The following is an 18,545-nucleotide window of genomic DNA, read 5'->3' on the forward strand; positions in this document are numbered from 1 at the left end:
CAAAAAAACAAAATGCATTAATTTAATATATTGCGCAAGTGACCGACAACAAAAATATGAAAAACAAATAACTTAAAATTTTATAATTTTGATTATTTGTATTTATTTTGATTTTTTGTCCTCTATCCAAAAAAGAAAAAGTTTAAGAAGTTCTACGATGATTTCTTGAGAATATGTAAAACGATAAGCAGCTGCGATAGTCGCAGCATCCCTCGTACTGATACCGCATGCGTCAACGTATTTATCTGTCCAAATGATTTGGGATTATTTCACGTCTAGATAAAAGTAACTTTCTAGATAAATATTCATTTCGAAAAAATTATTAATGTGCATACAGTAAAATTCAGTGCGTGTAGTGACAAGTTCTACAATTTTACTTTTTTCTACTAAACGTATTTTGATTACATTTTTTAATTCATATTTTTCTTTCCTTGCGATCAAGATCAACGTTCCCGTTTCTTAGACAACGAGCTTTGGGCGTCTTCGCGGCCCAGACTTTTGACGCCATTAGATGTGCATGTAAGAATATTCGTGCAAAACAGCGTAGGTGGACGGTACAGCGGTAAAAAGACACACCTTCTTGCTTAAGAAATTCGGAAGCTTAACGAGGGCTTAACCGAGGAATCAGCGTTGTCTTCCGACGATAGTGTAGGTCGAGCCGACGGACGAACGATGATGAATCGAGTTTAAAATCTCGCGTAAATCCTCGTCGCGCGCGCGTGTGTGTTCGTATACGCGTATGTGCTTACACACGCGAGACCTCGCTGATGTTGCTTCAGCGCGCGTTATAGAAGAGAGCGAGAGAATCTCAAAGGCGGTCTTCAGTTTCGGTGAAACATTCATCGAAGACGGAATACATCTCGCGTCTCCGCTTGTCGCCTCCTCCACCTACTACTACGTCGCTCCCTCGTCGAATCACCCTCCCGAGTGTGTGAAGTGTGTGCGTGCGAGCCTTCGGCTTCCAGCATAGAGTTTTTAGCTGCCGTGTGTCCGCGTCGACCCCCTCGAGGGGACTCTCGAAGGACTTCCGTTCTCCGACAATATGACACTTCGTCATTCCGGCGCAGCCCTCGGTCAGGATTACCCGGTGAACCGGCGATGGAAATCCGAGAAACCCGGCAACGAATCTGAAACGCGAATCTAACTCAATAATACAAAGAAACGAAAATGTGGAGTTGGGTCGGTGTCCTGTTTTGCGTCATGTAACTAGCACGTACATATGATGTGAGCAACGCGCGGTGATTTATCACCGTTCGCGACCAGTCGTCAATTTCATAAATTTTCGATAAGATCTTTAATCTACCAAGGTCCGCGCGGAGCGTTCATATAAAAAGCAGCAAACGCTGAAAATACCGTTTCGTCGAAGTAATGCCGATGTAATTAGCGCGCAAACGGTAATTGCTACCTCGTAGCAAGGAGAGAGAGAGAGGAAGAGAAAAAAAGAAAGAAGAGCGTAAAGTGTAGCAAAAAACGAGAGTGCAAGGGAATCGCTTCCTTCGACCGAGGGGTGGTTTCAGTTTCGTTGTTCTCGCTCGCACGTGAGCGCAAACGGAAGGATGCCGAGTAAAAGGGGTCTCACGCTTGCCGAATCGCGAACAGGTAAGATATAATGTTTGACTTGATATATATATATAGAGATCTCTAACTGAATTTATATTTAGGCATTGATGAGTTGTCATTACATAGTTTCTGTCAGTAGTTATATAATAAAAACGTTACGATGGATCTGCTTACATTATAGAGATGTGCTCAAAGCACTTCTGTTATGAAATCTGAGCACAACTACTGAATATACAGTAGCTCGTTCTTCATCCAAATGGGTTAATAAATAATTCACGGGACAATATCAAAAGTCAAATTTTAGTTTTTAAACGCCAACAAGAGAATTTGCCGTAATTTTTAATAACAATAATAAGTTATGGATTATTACTTCACATAGCGTTACATTTTTGACATTGACTATTAGAACAATCCGTTGTGTGTCGATAAGGATTGTATAAATGTTTCACAAAATAATAATGATGTACGCGTATTTAAAATAAATTTCTTACACATACGAGCAATTTGCATAATTTTGCATGTATATCACATTTTTATTTTTATGTTACTTATGCAGAAGTTATTGGTGATTGAATATTTTTCCAAGTTTATGTTTACGATATAGATAACGCGGAGTGGGATACGACGTAGCAATATTCTAAGAATAAATGAGGTATATAGCGCAATAATGAATAATTGCTGGTCAGTCTGTGAATACTCTTCTATGTGCGCAAAATTCCACCGGAATTTATCAAGTCTCAAAGATATGAAAAATGCATAGTTGTATTATTAATGGTATAATTAATAAAATATATCCACAGAACATGAAATATCGCTGTAAAACGGTGAAGTAGACACAAGATAGAAAAAAAATAAAATTATATGAAATAAATTCTTAGAACGCAAAAACCTACTTTATATCTCACGAAGCACATGTCAGATATTATCTGACTGAACAGAAATTAGAAACGAACCTTTGTTTTTTTGGGGGATCCTTCCGTTATCGTTCAAAGTATCTCTCCACCAGTTTGCTGATAAATCTAGTCCAAGACATGATTACCGCGCGCGTGCATTGTGTCTACAAAATTAAAACAAAATATCGAGCTAATTTCAATGTCTTTTTTTTTTTAATATACTTACATTTAAATTATATACAATATATGTGTGTGTAAAAATGGTAAAATATTTGTTGAACATTCCCCGATTTTCTCGCGGAACAACCAACATATTTTGTGCAATAATCAAACAAACTAGATTGTATATATTTATTTGTACCATTATTGTCTTGCGCGATTCGCCGATCTCCTTCATGAATCGGACGTTTGGGCAGGATGAGGCGTTCGTGCATATAATGCCTCTTTGTAGTCCGGCAGATCTAAAGTTCGGATTTGCAAAAATAAACGCGTCTCAAGCACACGTGGTAGCATTGAAGTCTCCAAATTTACCATTAACCAACCATAACAGTCGAAAGACAATACGTCTGATTCAATTAGAATCAAATGTCACTCTCGCGTTTGCGGTTTCACTAAATCACCCGCCAGCTTGACAGATAACTGTTTTCAATTAAAACAAAAACTACAAATATTCTACCCGAGCTGAGCATTTTTGTTAAAAAAGAGTCTTTTGGCAACATATTTTACTATTTTATTCTATTATCTGTAAAAATTATTTCGACACAAAAAGAAGGTTTAATACCTTTTGTTTAATGTCGACCTCATGACTCAATACGATATTGAGAAGAGCTCAAAAGTTTTTGTACAAAAATTACACGCATAAATTACGAAATATACGACCGCTTTGCTATGAAGCGCGCGTACAACGAACTAAAACAATTCTTCGTCGATTTTACTACGACTTACGTGCTATCGAGGGTCAGTCGGCAGAGGCAGTAGTTTTATGCCGCGTAGCGGCAAAGAGCAGAGGTCGGTAATAACATAACGTAAATGCGAACATCCCCGCGTAATTGATTATTATAATCCTGATGACGCGTTGCGTCGGAATAAATAAATTAATCTCTCAGATAAATCGCGAAATCGATCGTCATCGACCCCGGGACGACGGTTTTGCAATTTCGCTCTCAATTTCCGTTGATATCGAAACGCGATATGTATCCGTCGCGAAATAAAGTTTGCAAATCCGTAACAAGCCCGAGCGACGCGTGATCGCGTTGAAATGCGTTCGCGCAAAAAATACGCGCGGATCTCGTAAGTACGGGAAAATTTTATAACGAAGATACTCAGGCACGGAATATATACGGAACGATAATAGGTACGTACACATAGCGATGCTCGTTGTCGGAGAGCGCTGACCGCAGAGATAACGCTTTGACCCGTTACAAGATCCAACAGTACCAAATGAATGTCTTCACTGTGTCTCTCCGCTCTCCTGTGCCCAATCTGCGTATTACGCCGGCCCTTTTTCTCTTCCCTGGCTGCCCTTTCCGCGTGACGGTCCGTTTACAACAATCCTGCGAATCCGACCGCAATTTTTGCCGCTCATCACACAGCGGCGCCCAAAGTTCTCTTCGCTGGCTCTCATTCAACACAAACGCAGTTCCGATGAAAAACATCTCGTGTTACCTAATTTATTTCAACGCCACAGAGTTATCGGTGAGCGCGTCCAATCAGCAACAATCAGACGTGTTCGTGGAACCGCTGTCGGACGGCAAGATCACCGAGATAAAAAACTGCAAAGATCGGCCGCACATTTGCGGAAAGGAGGCGGCGTGCCGCAGCTTTGAGGACAACTCGTCCAAGTGCGTCTGTCCGCACGATTTGTCATCACCCACACGGGACTTACGATGTCCGAATCGTCTAACCGGTAAATTGAGAGATCGCAACTGTAATAGCTGAAAAGAATTTAAAAATCAAAAGCCAAATTGTAAACTTAATTATTATATTATTACATTTATTTGTGACAAAGAGACACTTACTCTTATAAATTGTAATAAATTGTTTTCTTTTAGTTCCCCTGACACCTCGACCAATACACAACATTATACCCCCATCTTCGAGCGCCAGCAACAGTACAAACAGTACGAGCGGGTTTCCGAATGCTGAGCAGGTATCTTTGCTGGCAAATATAAAAGAATGTTGCGCGCAAGTTTTACTGCGTTATAATAACATATCTAAAAATAATAAATTATTTATATAAAATTGACACATGGCAGGTAGAAGAGCAGATCTATAGAGTACCTGAAATAATAGGAGTATCTATCGCATTCTTCGTCGTAGTAGTATGTTTATTGGGGATTCTGTATGGCGTGAGAAGACGGAGTTACAGCATCAAGTCGCAAAGAAGCTCGCTCTATGTGAGTCATCGTACCTTTCATTTTTAAGCTTAAAAAATTCACATAAGTGATATATTAGAGTCACAGTAAATAATTAAACAATTAAACATCTAATAACTCGTAATAATGAAATAATTATACTATTTCGTTCACAATTTTGTATCAAGGCGACTCCAATAAATCTAAAGAAAGGATTGTTGTTGGCGCACAAATACACGCCCAATCCTCAATACTTCACCTGCGCCTCTCCGGAAGTTCCGATCATAGAACGCGAGAGCCTTGTATTTCTTCACGACATCGGCGAGGGATGTTTCGGAAAGGTTTACAAAGGTGCGAAATCGCTCAATCTGATTAGACCTCAAAGTGTTTGAATGTAACTTGAAATATCGAATCACATCCCAGGTGAGTTGCACAACGGCGACACGAAGGAAATCGTCGCTATCAAAGTTCTAAAGGACAGCGCTACGCGCGAGACCGAGGAGGACTTCATGCGAGAGGTCGATATAATGTCCACGTTCGGTCACACGAACATTCTGTCTCTGAGGGGGATGGTGCTGCGGGACGCGACGAACAATCCGTGGATGGTGTTCGAGTACATGCCGTACGGCGATCTCGCCGAGGTGCTCCGAGCAAACTATCCGCAGTTCAGACCGTCCAAACCCGGATTACAGCCATTAACAAAGGTGTATAATCGCGTGTATTTCTGTATTTGCACTTTCTTTCCATTATTATATTACACGCGCACCATAGATGTGCAAATTTATTAACAGAAGCGTTGTGTGTCTAGGAATCGCTGCATTCGATCTCGATTCAAATTGCGGCCGGTATGACTTATCTTTCGGCGCAACGTTTTGTGCATCGCGATTTGGCGTGTCGGAACTGCTTGGTCGGCACGGGCCTGGTGGTGAAAATCGCAGACTTCGGGATGTCACGCGACGTCTACACCTGCGATTACTATAAGATTGGAGGTTCGAGACTGCTTCCGCTCCGCTGGATGTCGCCGGAAAGCATAATGTACGGTCGATTCACGTTGGAGACGGACGTCTGGAGCTACGGCATCGTTCTGTACGAGGTGTTCTCTTACGGAAAGCAGCCTTATTACGGACACAGCAACGAGGAGGTTCTTGTCTTCAAATTTAATTTTTGTTGTTGTGCACGCAAAAGAAAAAAAAACATTTCAATTTTATCAACTCAATTTTCCCCCCGATGTCGCGCGCGGTTTCAGGTGGTGAAACTCATCCTCGAAGGCATCATGCTCACGCCACCGGACGAGTGTCCGGATGTTGTTTGCGAGATAATGCGGGAATGCTGGAAGATCGAGCCGCGGGAGCGAATCAAATTTCCCGACATTCTCGACAGACTGAAGCGGACGCAGAGTAAACTGTTCCAGCAAGGAACGTTACCCAGACCGCCGCAGGGCCCGGTGACAGTGCGCACCCCGGATAACGTGGACCCTGACGGTTATCTGCTCCCGGCGCCCGTACCACCTCGCGAGTATTTGCAAGCCCTTCCGAATCTGCCCGTCTGATATTATCTATATTTGTGAGAGACTATCGTGTACACGTGATGTATCATTGTAAAGACTTTTCTATTATATTTCCTCGTCGCAGCCATATTGGACCGTCACTTCGGTCAAACAAGAGATCACGTTGAGTTTTTTTTATTAACGTCTTCAACGTCATTGCTTGTCTTTTTTATATATATACATAATTAAATTATTTTGTGTTCACACGTCCCAACACTTGACATATTTAGCTCCGCAAAATCGGTGTGAAGTATAAACAAATTGCACTTCAGAGAAGTGAATAAAAAGTATTCTCGATATAGTTTATATACATATAGAAAGATATATATATATATGTAGTTTACTATTAAGTTACTGTTGAAACTTACTGTTTTTATAATACAACATAATTGTAGTGTAATATATTATAATTAATTTTTATTAAAAATTTCAGAAACATCTCAATGATGAATATTTTCTCTTTTTTTCTTTTTCTCATTTGTTAATTGTTTAACAATTCGCGGGAAGAAAGTTTGTAACACACAAAATGTTCGAATGTGAGACACTTACCGAGAGAACTCTTGAGAGTGAAAAGTTTTTGCGTGCGCATGAATTCCGCAGCCCGCTTCGACTATTGTTTGCCGTTGATACGATCGTCTTATGTTTCGAACGCGGTGTGGTTGTTTCCAAGAAGGACAATTAGACCACGGGAAACATTGACAAAATCACTCGACGTTCGAAACATCGCGTTCGCCGTTCGATTTCGTTTGATTCTCTTTACTGTCGCTTCTCTCCAAGAAGGATCGGAGAACGGAGACAATGTTTGATGACTGCGTGCTGCAGTCGATGCGGTTTCCGCAGAAACTCTGGCGTATCGTGAACGAGTGCAAGACCGGAGCAATTCGATGGGGCGTCAACGGCGACACTATCCTGCTGAACTACAAGAAGTTCCAGACTGAGTACTTGGACGCGCATCGACCGATCTTCAAGACCAACAACATCACAAGCTTCATCAGGCAGCTTAATCTCTACGGGTTCCGCAAGGTGACGTCTCACAACCGCGACCCCATGTGTAACTTCTGCAATCCGCACGTGCACGAATTCACGCACGACAGCTTCCGCGCGGATCGGATAGATCTGTTGCCCAAAGTGTGCCGAAAGACCGGTGTCAAGGGAAAATGCACGCAGCACGACGCGAACGTGACGAAATCTCCCGTGGGGGACAATTCGCGCACGGAGACAAATCCCGTGTCCCGTTTGAAACTGTGTCAGGTACACAATTCGATTGAACGCATTTTGCGACGTTAGAAAATTTAGATCTAAAACACACGAGCGTTTTTTTTCCGCAGAATTTTAAAAACACTACAGCGAGATAATTCGCTCGTGTGTGCATAATTTATAAATAAATGTATTTTATCGCTCCGACAGTTTTTTCATCGCGCGCGAAAAACGAATCAATCGAATGCTGAAAAATTCGTGTTTTCTTACAGTTTGTTTTGGTTTGAGTTCATAAGCAGAAAATGTTTCACAATTATTTAAATTCTTCAATATATATTGCAAATATAATATAAATTTGTATAAAATATTATTTTTATGCCGATTATAGATGTGTGATGTTAAATTGTCTATATCTGTGTAATTAATTTTCAATAGTTAGCTTTGACTAGAACTCTGAAAGAGATTGTTCAAGAATATCAACAAAACTATAAGAAACCATCAGTTGTATTACCAAAGGACAATTCAAGAGAAATAAACTCTCAAGATACAGGTAATTGCTGAAGTTAAACTAACTGTTCATAACTCAATAAAAACAGTCTTTTTTTTATTAATAAAGCTATGTATCAAATTTTAAGCTAATATTGATAACATTTAATCACTGAATTGCTTTTGATCAATGTTTATCTTATTTCTGTGTTATATACAATTATACATGAATGTTTTAGATCCTGTCCTGTATAAAGCGCACGTAGATGATGTTCATAATAAAAAATCTGCTGTAGAACAGAACACAAAATATTCAGCTTTTCTTTCTCCAAAGAATGTATCCAAACAGGAAGAAGCATTTTTCTTACCTTTGTGTGTTACCACAGTGAATAAATATGGCATGCATCTCAAGATTCCAAATATAAAATCAGCTTAAAAACCATTAATTTTGATATTTTCTTCCAAGCAGTGATATTTATCATACATAGTGAATTTTCGTGAGATTTTTGTATATTCAGAGAATGAAGTTAAATAAATTTATGTTAAAAGTTAATTTAATATAATAGTCCAACAATTGTCAGTAAGAAATATAAATATCTCTGCATGTACAATATGGATACAATAAAACAGATTTGTTTATTCTTTTACTTCTTTATTTTTTCTTTTCATATGTTGTTCGGCTTTATGTCTCTCCACGAAATCTCTGAACGCTTCCTCTTCTTCTTGCTCCTTATCCTCATTTTCATTAATTTCATTTCCCTCCTCGTCATCGCTCGATTCGTTACACGAGTGTTTCAGATAAACATCCGAAGTGTCACGGCCACTGGTAACTGCTGTAATAATGGGCACAGACATTTGTACAGCTTCGCCCATTGTCTTTTTACTAGCCTTCTCCAACTGTTCTTTCTCTGCCTTCTTTCGTTGAGCTTGTCTTTCTGTTTTAACTTTTTCCCAAGTTTGTTTGTAACCTCTTAAAAAACAAAAAAAAAAACAAAAACAATTATTGCATGCATGTGCCAAAGTAAAATTAATTACGACTTATATAATTTTTAAAAGTCGCTTCTCTCCCTTACTTTTCATACTCTTCTACAGCGTTGTCAACCATCTTGAGAAATTCAGGAATCCCCTCACCCGATATCGAGGAAACACCGCAGCATTGTAGATGACTGTAAAATTCGTCCAAAGCAAGTGCCAAGCTACGTGTCAAGTTGGTGATATAACCCCTTTCCATGTCCAGTGCTTCTTGGAACGCTTCGAAATCTCGCATCCACTCGATTGCATAACTGTGTTCAACTACATCGATCTAAAATAATTTAAAGTACACGTCTTTCTCACTTCAAATACGTAATTCATCTAATTACCATCTAATTTACCTTATTCATGACTACAATAAAAGGTAATTTGGTTTTGTACAATATGGAACATGCGTACAACATGTTGGACATGAAAGTGACAGGATTGACACTTCTCACAGTGTCTAATACATAAACAATAATTGTTGGAAATTCAGACGCCAGTGCCTCAGTTATAATTGAGCCACTCGCTGACCAAGTGAATACTTCGATTTGTCCAGGCGTATCAATCACCACGTAACTGTGGTCTTTACGAGCTTTTTTGATCAATTCGATAACCTGATGGAACTTTGTGGTGAAAAGATTTAAACTCGTGACTATTCCGCCATTTGGTCCTAAACTGTATTCCTCCATCACCTTTTTGTACTTTACTGTATCTCTTACATCTAAAAAAAAAAAAAAAACATTGCAACGAATACAAAATAAGGAATTTTTTTTGTAATATTTTTCTATGTATATCTGTGACAAATTTATTACTAATTTATTTAATAAAAGTATGACAAAGAGGTTAAGTCAATGTGGAAAATGCGTATCAATAACAGTGTGTGTAAAATCACACCACCTATTACACAGTTGCAATTACCTATATTAACAGGAAATGTAACTGTTTTACAAGCAGGATCCAAATTAATAACGTACGGCTGTCCTGTTTTGCAAAGGTTCATGGTGAGTTGGTGAACAAAAGTTGATTTTCCAGCACCGGCCATTCCGAGAACTATGATAACCGGTATATTTCTTTCATTTTGTTCTTCCGCAAAAGCGTGCTGGCTCGTTCCTGCTTGTTCCTGATCGCTCACATTCATGATTTTTAATAACGTATACGAAAAATGTAAACACAACTATTGTTTACTTCAATCACGATTTACTCTTCCTCTTCTTTTCTCGTCAGTTAACTTCGTATTTTCGTAACACGTGACAAAGTGACGACAGTGGCGCCAAATTAAAGGTCATTACACATTTTCTTATGGACCGCTCTCAGTCCTCTCTCTGGTAGTAATCATAAGATCGTAAACAATTCAACCAATTACAGATCAGTATTACTTTGCAACATCTACAATGCTGGTCTGTAATTGGTTGGTCTGCTTATGACTTTACAACTAAAATTTTCTCATGTGCAATGGCCTCAAGAATCGATTCAGCTTTTATTTATACAATACTAGCACAACACAGGCGCGCGCTACGCGCACGCTATTGTTATTTTTATTTAACGTGTTGTCAGTGAACACAACCTGTCACCGCGATGACAGATAGTATACGTCTTATAAACCATATAACACACATATGAGAAATGTCAGAGAAGTGGAAAAACAACACGTGACTAAAGTCACGTGACAGGGAAAAGGGTAAAACAGAGAATATTATATGTAATATTCTATATCTACATATAATACACACACATACGCATATATGTGTATATATATACCGTAATCACGTGACCGAAGTCAGTAACACCGCCGCGGTCGCGCGGCCGAGGTCAATGACTCTACCGCAGTCGCGTGACCGAGGTCATTGACCCCGCCGCGGTCGCGCGACCGAGTTCAGTGACCTCCCCCCACCAAGGCCGCGCGGCCGAGGTCAGTGACCCCGCCAAGGCCGCGCGGCGGAGGTCAGTGACATTACTGTAGTATGTATATAATACATATAATACAATATAAAGTATAATATTATAAATATATAATAAATTATATGTATAATATGTATTATTTAATGTTATATAATATAAATTACAGTCACGGTATTTTCACGTGTTTTTGTACTCTTTCCTGTCACGTGACTTTAGTTACGCGCGCGCGTTTTTAATTTTCTCTACATATACGACGAACTGTCTCAAAATCGCTTTTCATTATTTACTCTCTCGATCTTACCGATTCGATTCGACTCGATCACTCAACCAACCAATCGGCAACGCGGAAAAGAGGCAACAACCAAGATCGATAGAATCGATTCTGATTATTTGCACACGCTTTTTCTGGTTTTCAGGATTCAGGATTCAGGATAAATTTTTTCTCAGAGACATAGTAAAATAAATTCTTTATTTCCATATATACTCTCTCTCTCTCTTATAGTACAAAGTTTCGCAAATGCACTGGTTTCCAAGGCCACTTATGAAATGACTCCAGTTTCAACTGTTTCCACTTATTGTAATAAGATATCGACCGTTTCTTCCAGTCGTAATAAGTAATCTTCTTCAAATGTCGTATTTTACTGCAGTCAATCTCATGTTTATCTAAAATTTGCAAGAACGTTCGCAAAAGCATTTGCCTGCTCACAAGCAGACAGTTACTTGTTTTCTTCTTTTTTGTTACTCCTTGTTTTCTGCCCTCAACTGCTATTTCCAATTCACTGTACACGAAAAGATCATATTTTATAATTTATATAAAAACAAATACTAAGTATTGATAAAAAAAAAAACTTGATACCTGCTCCTTACGGCGCACCATATGACACTCGACGGACATGGACGCACTCTTCCTTGCTTTCTTCTGTGTGCAAAACAAGTTCTTGCCTGGAAGATCTTTGGTCCAGACATTTTACCGAATCTTTTATACAATCCGCGCTCCATGGCTTCCAGAGAAAAGGGACATTTGTCTCCGATTGTGATTGTTTCTAGCTTTATCGACGGTATCAACAGTGACAAAAGAGATCCTTGTAAACCAAGAACGAGCCACCTTAAGTACAGACGGTATCAATTTACAGATATGACAAAAAATCCATTGGATACCCAAGTTTAAAACTTACTTTGCTATTTTGTCAGAACAAGATAAACTGCTTGTGGGATCTCCTCTACCTGGTTTGGTGCGTAAAGATCCTACGACATGATAATTTACACCCGGCAGGTGAGGATCTTGTACGCTATCTTCTTTTATACATTTTGCGCCTGTTCTGTATATATCTCCGCATTCCGAATTGATACTTTTTTTAGATTCATTAGCATCTTCGCTGATGCATCTAATTTTAGATGGAAGTTCATCGTTGTCACCCCAAGTTTCTCGTTTAGGAAAAATGGAACAATCGCCGCATGGTGTTTGGCTTGAGAAAAAGTGAAATGATACACCGCTGCGAAGTGCTATTCCGTTTCCCTCGATCCGTGAGAAAATCGCGCTCTCGTAATTGCTCAGAACCAGATCAACCTGCTCGTACAGATAGCGTAGGAACGCGCGCCGAGCCAAAACTTCGGCGTGGGAGTCGCTCAATCGTGAGCCTCTTTCCTCTCGAGTGCCGTTTATCAATTCTGACTCTCCCAGACATTTCGTTCCAGTGGCGAGCGCGACAAGGAACAACTTCCCGTCGGCAGTTCTCAGAACTATGCCGGACAACACGGTCCATTCGTGATCGTTCGGTTTACCCGTTTTCTTCAGACAATTGTACTTCTCTATGCACAGCCTGGCTACGCTATCCGCAAAGTCTCCCATCATCCAGTGTTTATTTTTCTATTTGTACATCCATTCGCATATCTCGCTGCGACACGTGACAAATGATGTAAATCGTGCATCACGCGATCACAGTTTAAACGTCGTTAGCTATTCGATGTAATTTGCCTTCAATCCCACCTAGGATTTTTTAACACATTTGTTTTTCTTGGTGTTTCACTCATTTGATATTGTTTTTATTTACATGTGTAAAAACAGCTTGATGGCGAATTAACCGCCATCTTGTAGCGGATGTCACTTGCGCATGACGGAAATGCGATGACGGCGATAATACTCCGAAATCAAAGAAGCAAAACGGAAGAAATGGGGAAACGACACTAACGGGGAGATAGTCGAGAGAGAGAGAAGAAACTGATTTATCAGTTTTATAAACATCCATACAGTCAAAAATATTACAGTAAACAAGATTCTTGACTAAAATTAAACAAAAAATTAATTACATCACTTATATCTATCTTGTATGTACAAACTGCTCTTATATATGTACAAGTTTTTTAACATCTGTAGTAACAACGAGAGCGTCATTGCAGAAAGATTGTTACAAAAATAGAGCTCATCATTAGACACAGTCGTAATTATTGTCGCGTCACTTACTGAATTAATCTCCTTTTTTTTTCGAAATACTATAATTCTTCATCATTTCTTCTTCAATATTGGCATGCTTACAGACTTCCTCGGAAGTGGCTAAAAAATAAGAGACATTAATGGTGGACGTATATTCAAATACTGTAATTTACAGTTGTGCCACCACATAATGAATCCTACCACAGGTAGCAAATCTCCACCAAGCATTTTTTCTCGCACAGCCCATCTTATTTTCGAATGCTTTGCTTCACCGGGAAAAGAGATCTGTTTCCATTCCCGTTGATACTTTTGATAAAGAGCTACGGGATCACACTTCTTGTTAATATTCCTTTGAACTTCCGGCTGCAATCTCCATGGTCGAATAACTGTGTAAATACACAAAATGATGTTTAAAATTTTTAAAAACTTTTAAATCACATGTATATATAGTGATAAATCCTTACATGATTTATGTTTAGAATTAACTGACGACGTTGCAGATAAAGCACTTTGTGTTCGTGTGTGTCCAGTTGGATCCGAGGTGGTACTTTTCAATCGTGGCCTCGATGAACTAGGTTTGTCTGTTGGATGCTCCTGTATTGGTTTTATTCCTTCTGTTTCTGTCGCGTGACTACTTTTTACTACATTTTTAGAAACAGTTTGTCTGCTTTGTAAATTATCAGATGGTCCAACATTAAGACGTTCACAATTTACTCTATCTGGTTCAGAAATGTGACTATCTTTCTTTTGGGACTGTTGTTTCCGACTTGACTTTATCGCAGTTGTTTTGAAACATTTTTGTGTTTGAGCATCCTCCTCGTGAGAATCAGACAGACATCTTATTCTAATTTTAACCAATGGCTCACTGTCGTGAGAATTTGAGGATTCAGAGGGAACAGCAGAATTGATCTTCCGATGGCCCAAAGTTTCTTTGATCAGAGCCTGTTGCGAGTTAATCACTTTTGTCTTGATCTCTTCTTTCCGTTGCTGCTTTTCTCGTTCTTTTATCTTTCTGTATATCTTCAAATCTAAATGCAACATTACAGTCATTTTTCATGTAACAAAGTACCACGTAAATACATATTTCATTATGTTTATTTTTACAACAAAAACAATCAAGCATTGTAAGTTACCTTTCATAAAAGCTTTCAGCTGAGCCGCAGTGATACCGACAAATCCTAAAGAATTAAGGAGAACGAGAACTTCTCGTGGATCATCTTTGTTCTCCGACATGTTAGTATCGCTTTCGAAAAAATTCGAAAATTCAGATACAAAGATACAGACAGTGAGAAAATAAGTTTCTGTTGGCTTTTTCAAATGAACGGAAAACGGAGCATACAAACTCAAATAAGGAACTTAACGTCACTGTTTGCATCGGGGTTTAAGGTTTCGTGCACAATGCTAGAAAGATTAGATCCGAGAGAAAGGAACTAGAATTCGAACGAATCGCATTGGTCGGTCGGATTCGAACCGACCAATGAAATTGGTAGACTTAATTCACGACGGACGAGGCTATTGCAAACGAGGTCTAAAGTTTCGCCGCTTTCGCTCGACACTGCGCGTGCGCGCGATAAATGGAAAACGTTCTCCGCAACACTTGTTTACATTTCACTTTTTGCTAGAGTTTCATTGTTGTCCAGTAAGTGACACTTTTACCGATGTGTTGTTTGTTTACGTACACTGCGTGTTTAATGCACGTGTGACACTGCATCAACATGCAGTACGACACAGAAAGTTTTAACAAAACGAAGAGGAGCGTCAACAATGGCAACATTTCGCAATCTTATACACAATGCATGGAGAGGTAAACGCGATGTTAAACATACGTCGTTTCGTAAAAAATTCATCGTTCTTTATTATACAGAATTTCAGGAATCAAAGACATCTTCGATTTCAAAGTACCGGAAGATGTGGTCAGAGTCCGTGAGACAAAATGGGACGATTTCTTTGAAAGATACTCCAAGGAGGTATTACGTGTTCATTACCACACTCTTCGTTCAATTGTTTTCGAGAACTTTGTTTATAAATTTGTGAACTTGAACGCAAGTTTTACACTGTGTATTTTCAGGCGTCCGATGAGATAGATTTGAATGTTGATATTTTGGAACCCGAAGAAGAGGAGGAGGAGGAGGAGGAGGAGGAGAGCGAAGAAGATCATAGCTTTGGACAGAGATTACCCATGCGCACACCAACAAGCTTGATACAATACTGGATAAACACCGGCAATCCACCGTGCAAAGCACTTCTAGATAAGAACGCGTTATCCGAATCTGGGTCTTCTTTAAGCGAGAAAGAACATTCTTCGCTTCCAAACGCGAAACATGAAAACAACAGACAAAAGAGCAAGACCGATTCCTCATGTAGTTCTGTCGACACGGCGGTTTACATTTTGTCGAATGCAAATGTTACGAAGAAAGCGGACACGATAGCCATTATAGCTGGCGCGGAAAATGTCAATAGCAAATTGGCAGAGACCAGTTCCGTCGAGGATGTAGATACTAATTCTAACGCTAAGACCAAGTATATAAAATCTGCGATCGGTCACGTGGCGCACGGTAATAAGAATATTGACATTTCAAGCAATGACTTGTGTTCACTGTCGACATTTATCGCATCCACAAGAATACACGATCGGTTGTGTAGCAGCAGCGTTGACATAAAGGATAGCTCTGATATACAGAGTAAAAAAACACTATCTTGCAAAATTAGTGACGAGGTAGAGGTGCCGAGTCGAAAGAGTGCGGGAACAGACGACACTGAGCGCAGCATCGCTCAATGCATTGACAAAACATCGGTATCGGTTGCGAACCGTAAAACCAGTGACGGTTCAGCTACGAACAAATTATCAGAAGATTCTCTGCGCGAGAATCAGACAAATGTCACCAACGAGGAAGAAAGTCCCTTCTCCCATCGCAAGAAATTGTATACCGGCAGAGATTCTCCAATTGACTTACTGCAAACGAAAGTTCACAGTATAAGCAGATTATCCGGCGTTTCTCATCCCGCTTTAGATCCCAACGATATCGTTAAGAAGAAAATTTCCAAGAACAAAAGCAGATCCTTTTTTAACGAACATTTTCTCAAGACCGTAGCCTCGAAAGAGTTAGCCGAACCGGGGAAAAAGAAAGTCAGAAGAAAACGTTCGCCCGTCAAAAATGTCGCGGATTCTGGTAAAAAAGTCACGAAGCCCAACAAGATTCAAAATTCTACCGACAATTCTTCCAAATATCCCGCAGAATCCGATAATTCCGATAGACATCACAGTGTCACACTGTCATCTCAAAGGCACGATACAAATGTTTCTACGAAAGAGTTAATAACGAACAAACCAGATTTAGCTTCCGTGAATCTGAACCCGGTAGTTGTTCTGACACGGTTCGGGTTCTGCAACGAATCTTCCAAGCACGTCGAAAATAACGCGGGAAAAAGCGTTAATGACAAACATTCGCGCAATAAAATAACTGAGAAGCCGTTTGCTCGCGGAATTGAAGATCTGGACGGTGAAACGATAGAAAGCGACGACAACACTATTCTCATTTGCGAATGTGAGAAAACGTCGCGAAACACTTTGTTATCAGAAAACTGTTCGAAGAAGTCGCGAGTCTCGAACGAGATTGTTACCGTGCAGAAAATGGCATCGGAGAACGTGCGTTCTTCCAATTCGCGTGACGAGAGCGAGATAGAATTTCGAGAACTCAGAGTTGTATTGGAAAGATTGTTACCGTCGGTGGTTCAAAAGTATGCAATGAAACAATCAAAAGTCTCGCGCAAGGACACAGTGCGGCCAAAAGAAGCGTTGAAGCTTCCGGAGGTTAAGGTCAGATTGGAACGATTACCAGTCAATGTGTATCGAAAGAGAGACGATAATATTGCAGAAGAGCAGAACTTGTCGGACTCGAGTAGTCCGCGTGATAGCGAGAGAAATCGAGTTCCGACTCGCGGGAATGCGCGAAAGGTTATGCGAGCTCGTGAAGTCATCACCGACGATCAGTCCGGAAAACTCGAAGAAAGTGACGAAACAATGCGAGCTACCGATGGCATTGTTGATAAACGCGTAAATCGACTGTTTGACAACGCAGAATCGGACTCTGCGCTTCGATATGACGCTAATGACACTCGAACGAGTCAAAGTAAGCGACGTAAATATTCAATATTAAGTACGTCGTCGGATGAGACCAGTCTTAACGAGTCGGTACAACCGTCTAAGAAACGTTCGAAAATATCGGGTAAAACAACCGAAAGAAGTTCGCGCGATAAGACCGCATTCGACGTATTTGAAAGCAAGAGAATCATGCGCAAAGATAAGAGAGTTCGCTTCTCAACGAGCGAAAGCAACACCAGCAGTCCTAAAGTGAACGGGAAATATAAGAAAACATCTCCCTTCTTTGGCACGGATACAACTAACAGCGTAAGTTCAGATACAACGGAGATGAACGGGATGCGTTGTAAGGATGACGTTGGTATTGTGCTCTTTCAAACCAAGACGTACGAGACTGACTCGTCGGATACTGAAATTTACAATTTGTCCGTTCGCAAGAGGTTCGCCAACAGGCGTATTTGGAAGGATTCAAGTTCGTTGAGTTCTGCCGATGAGAAACAACGCGCCGCAAATGGAACGTGCAATAGAGAAATCAGCAGCTCGAGTTCAGACGAAAAGAAGTCGCATGATGATGATTCCAATATTATTGATGCAAGGGAAGTACAAAGCGCGTCTATTCCAAAGAAAACGTCAAGTGATAAAGAAGATGATCTCGTATCGAGAAGGAAGAAACTATCTGATAAATCTGAGAATGCGAAAATCAGTCAACGGAACAACAGCGTCGAATCTACGGAAGCAAAATTGATAACTTTTCAAACCAAAACTTATTACGATTCCGATTCGAGCGAGTAATTGTTTTTATTTTTTTCTTCCACCAACTTTGTTGTGTATGTTTGTACAAGATGTTTGTAAAGATACTTAAAAGTGTGTTTTTTTTTTATACACACTCAAAGTTTTATACGTTAAATATAAAAAACTCAAGTATTATACATATATATAATATTGTATTTGTATGTAGATTAGTTATAGAACTCTTCCGTGTACATATATATATATATTTATATATTTATATATTTATATATATATATATATATATATATTTATGTTTATATATACATATATA

At 39.7% G+C, this 18,545-nt stretch overlaps 6 protein-coding genes and 2 long non-coding RNA genes across 12 annotated transcripts; 3 read left to right on the forward strand and 5 right to left on the reverse strand.

Annotated features, from left to right (window-relative positions):
- Positions 1-1,043: 1,043 nt before the first annotated feature.
- On the reverse strand, positions 1,044-3,904 carry LOC109863559. Of its 2 annotated transcripts, XR_002251364.1 has the most exons (4): positions 3,816-3,904; positions 2,815-2,914; positions 2,514-2,617; positions 1,044-1,127 (listed from the first exon to the last, which is right to left on the reverse strand). It is a non-coding gene; the product is annotated as an uncharacterized LOC109863559 (long non-coding RNA). The 2 variants fall into 2 exon arrangements; XR_002251363.1 differs by lacking the exon at positions 3,816-3,904 and having other exon boundaries at positions 2,815-3,184.
- LOC109863556 (muscle, skeletal receptor tyrosine-protein kinase-like) lies at positions 1,126-6,738 on the forward strand. Of its 3 annotated transcripts, none has more exons than XM_020443827.1 (8): positions 1,126-1,599; positions 3,879-4,359; positions 4,505-4,602; positions 4,709-4,849; positions 4,996-5,158; positions 5,231-5,511; positions 5,616-5,948; positions 6,054-6,738. In XM_020443827.1, exons 2-8 carry the CDS (start codon positions 3,894-3,896, stop codon positions 6,354-6,356), a joined length of 1,785 nt encoding a protein of 594 aa, XP_020299416.1. In that variant the 5' UTR covers positions 1,126-1,599; positions 3,879-3,893; the 3' UTR covers positions 6,357-6,738. The 3 variants fall into 3 exon arrangements, with proteins under 3 accessions (XP_020299416.1, XP_020299419.1, XP_020299418.1); XM_020443830.1 differs by having other exon boundaries at positions 4,141-4,359; XM_020443829.1 differs by lacking the exon at positions 1,126-1,599 and adding an exon at positions 3,734-3,807.
- Positions 4,276-6,986, reverse strand: LOC109863560. Its single transcript, XR_002251365.1, has 4 exons — positions 6,903-6,986; positions 4,734-4,877; positions 4,472-4,611; positions 4,276-4,387 (listed from the first exon to the last, which is right to left on the reverse strand). It is a non-coding gene; the product is annotated as an uncharacterized LOC109863560 (long non-coding RNA).
- Positions 6,823-8,671, forward strand: LOC109863558 (heat shock factor protein 2-like). Its single transcript, XM_020443832.1, has 3 exons — positions 6,823-7,604; positions 7,986-8,100; positions 8,276-8,671. The coding sequence occupies exons 1-3, from the start codon at positions 7,152-7,154 to the stop codon at positions 8,470-8,472; spliced, it is 765 nt and encodes a 254-aa protein (XP_020299421.1). The 5' UTR covers positions 6,823-7,151; the 3' UTR covers positions 8,473-8,671.
- On the reverse strand, positions 8,672-10,288 carry LOC109863557 (GPN-loop GTPase 1). The gene is made up of 4 exons (XM_020443831.1): positions 9,972-10,288; positions 9,410-9,774; positions 9,110-9,339; positions 8,672-9,006 (listed from the first exon to the last, which is right to left on the reverse strand). Exons 1-4 carry the CDS (start codon positions 10,189-10,191, stop codon positions 8,673-8,675), a joined length of 1,149 nt encoding a protein of 382 aa, XP_020299420.1. The 5' UTR covers positions 10,192-10,288; the 3' UTR covers position 8,672.
- A 1,119-nt stretch (positions 10,289-11,407) lies between these two features.
- LOC109863573 (tRNA-specific adenosine deaminase 1) lies at positions 11,408-13,068 on the reverse strand. The gene is made up of 3 exons (XM_020443852.1): positions 12,128-13,068; positions 11,809-12,057; positions 11,408-11,731 (listed from the first exon to the last, which is right to left on the reverse strand). Exons 1-3 carry the CDS (start codon positions 12,802-12,804, stop codon positions 11,449-11,451), a joined length of 1,209 nt encoding a protein of 402 aa, XP_020299441.1. The 5' UTR covers positions 12,805-13,068; the 3' UTR covers positions 11,408-11,448.
- Positions 13,069-13,215: 147 nt separating this feature from the next.
- Positions 13,216-14,729, reverse strand: LOC109863583 (mental retardation GTPase activating protein homolog 4-like). Its single transcript, XM_020443874.1, has 4 exons — positions 14,517-14,729; positions 13,848-14,411; positions 13,585-13,769; positions 13,216-13,503 (listed from the first exon to the last, which is right to left on the reverse strand). Exons 1-4 carry the CDS (start codon positions 14,614-14,616, stop codon positions 13,456-13,458), a joined length of 897 nt encoding a protein of 298 aa, XP_020299463.1. The 5' UTR covers positions 14,617-14,729; the 3' UTR covers positions 13,216-13,455.
- Positions 14,730-14,958: 229 nt separating this feature from the next.
- LOC109863624 (dentin sialophosphoprotein-like) lies at positions 14,959-18,456 on the forward strand. 2 transcript variants are annotated; one of them, XM_020443961.1, is made up of 3 exons: positions 14,959-15,187; positions 15,248-15,350; positions 15,452-18,456. In XM_020443961.1, exons 1-3 carry the CDS (start codon positions 15,099-15,101, stop codon positions 18,272-18,274), a joined length of 3,015 nt encoding a protein of 1,004 aa, XP_020299550.1. In that variant the 5' UTR covers positions 14,959-15,098; the 3' UTR covers positions 18,275-18,456. The 2 variants fall into 2 exon arrangements, with proteins under 2 accessions (XP_020299550.1, XP_020299551.1); XM_020443962.1 differs by having other exon boundaries at positions 15,256-15,350.
- Positions 18,457-18,545: the final 89 nt, after the last annotated feature.

This window comes from Pseudomyrmex gracilis, unplaced genomic scaffold, assembly GCF_002006095.1.
Source record: "Pseudomyrmex gracilis isolate BER0280 unplaced genomic scaffold, ASM200609v1 scaffold_11, whole genome shotgun sequence".
NCBI classification, from domain to species: Eukaryota; Metazoa; Arthropoda; class Insecta; order Hymenoptera; family Formicidae; genus Pseudomyrmex; species Pseudomyrmex gracilis.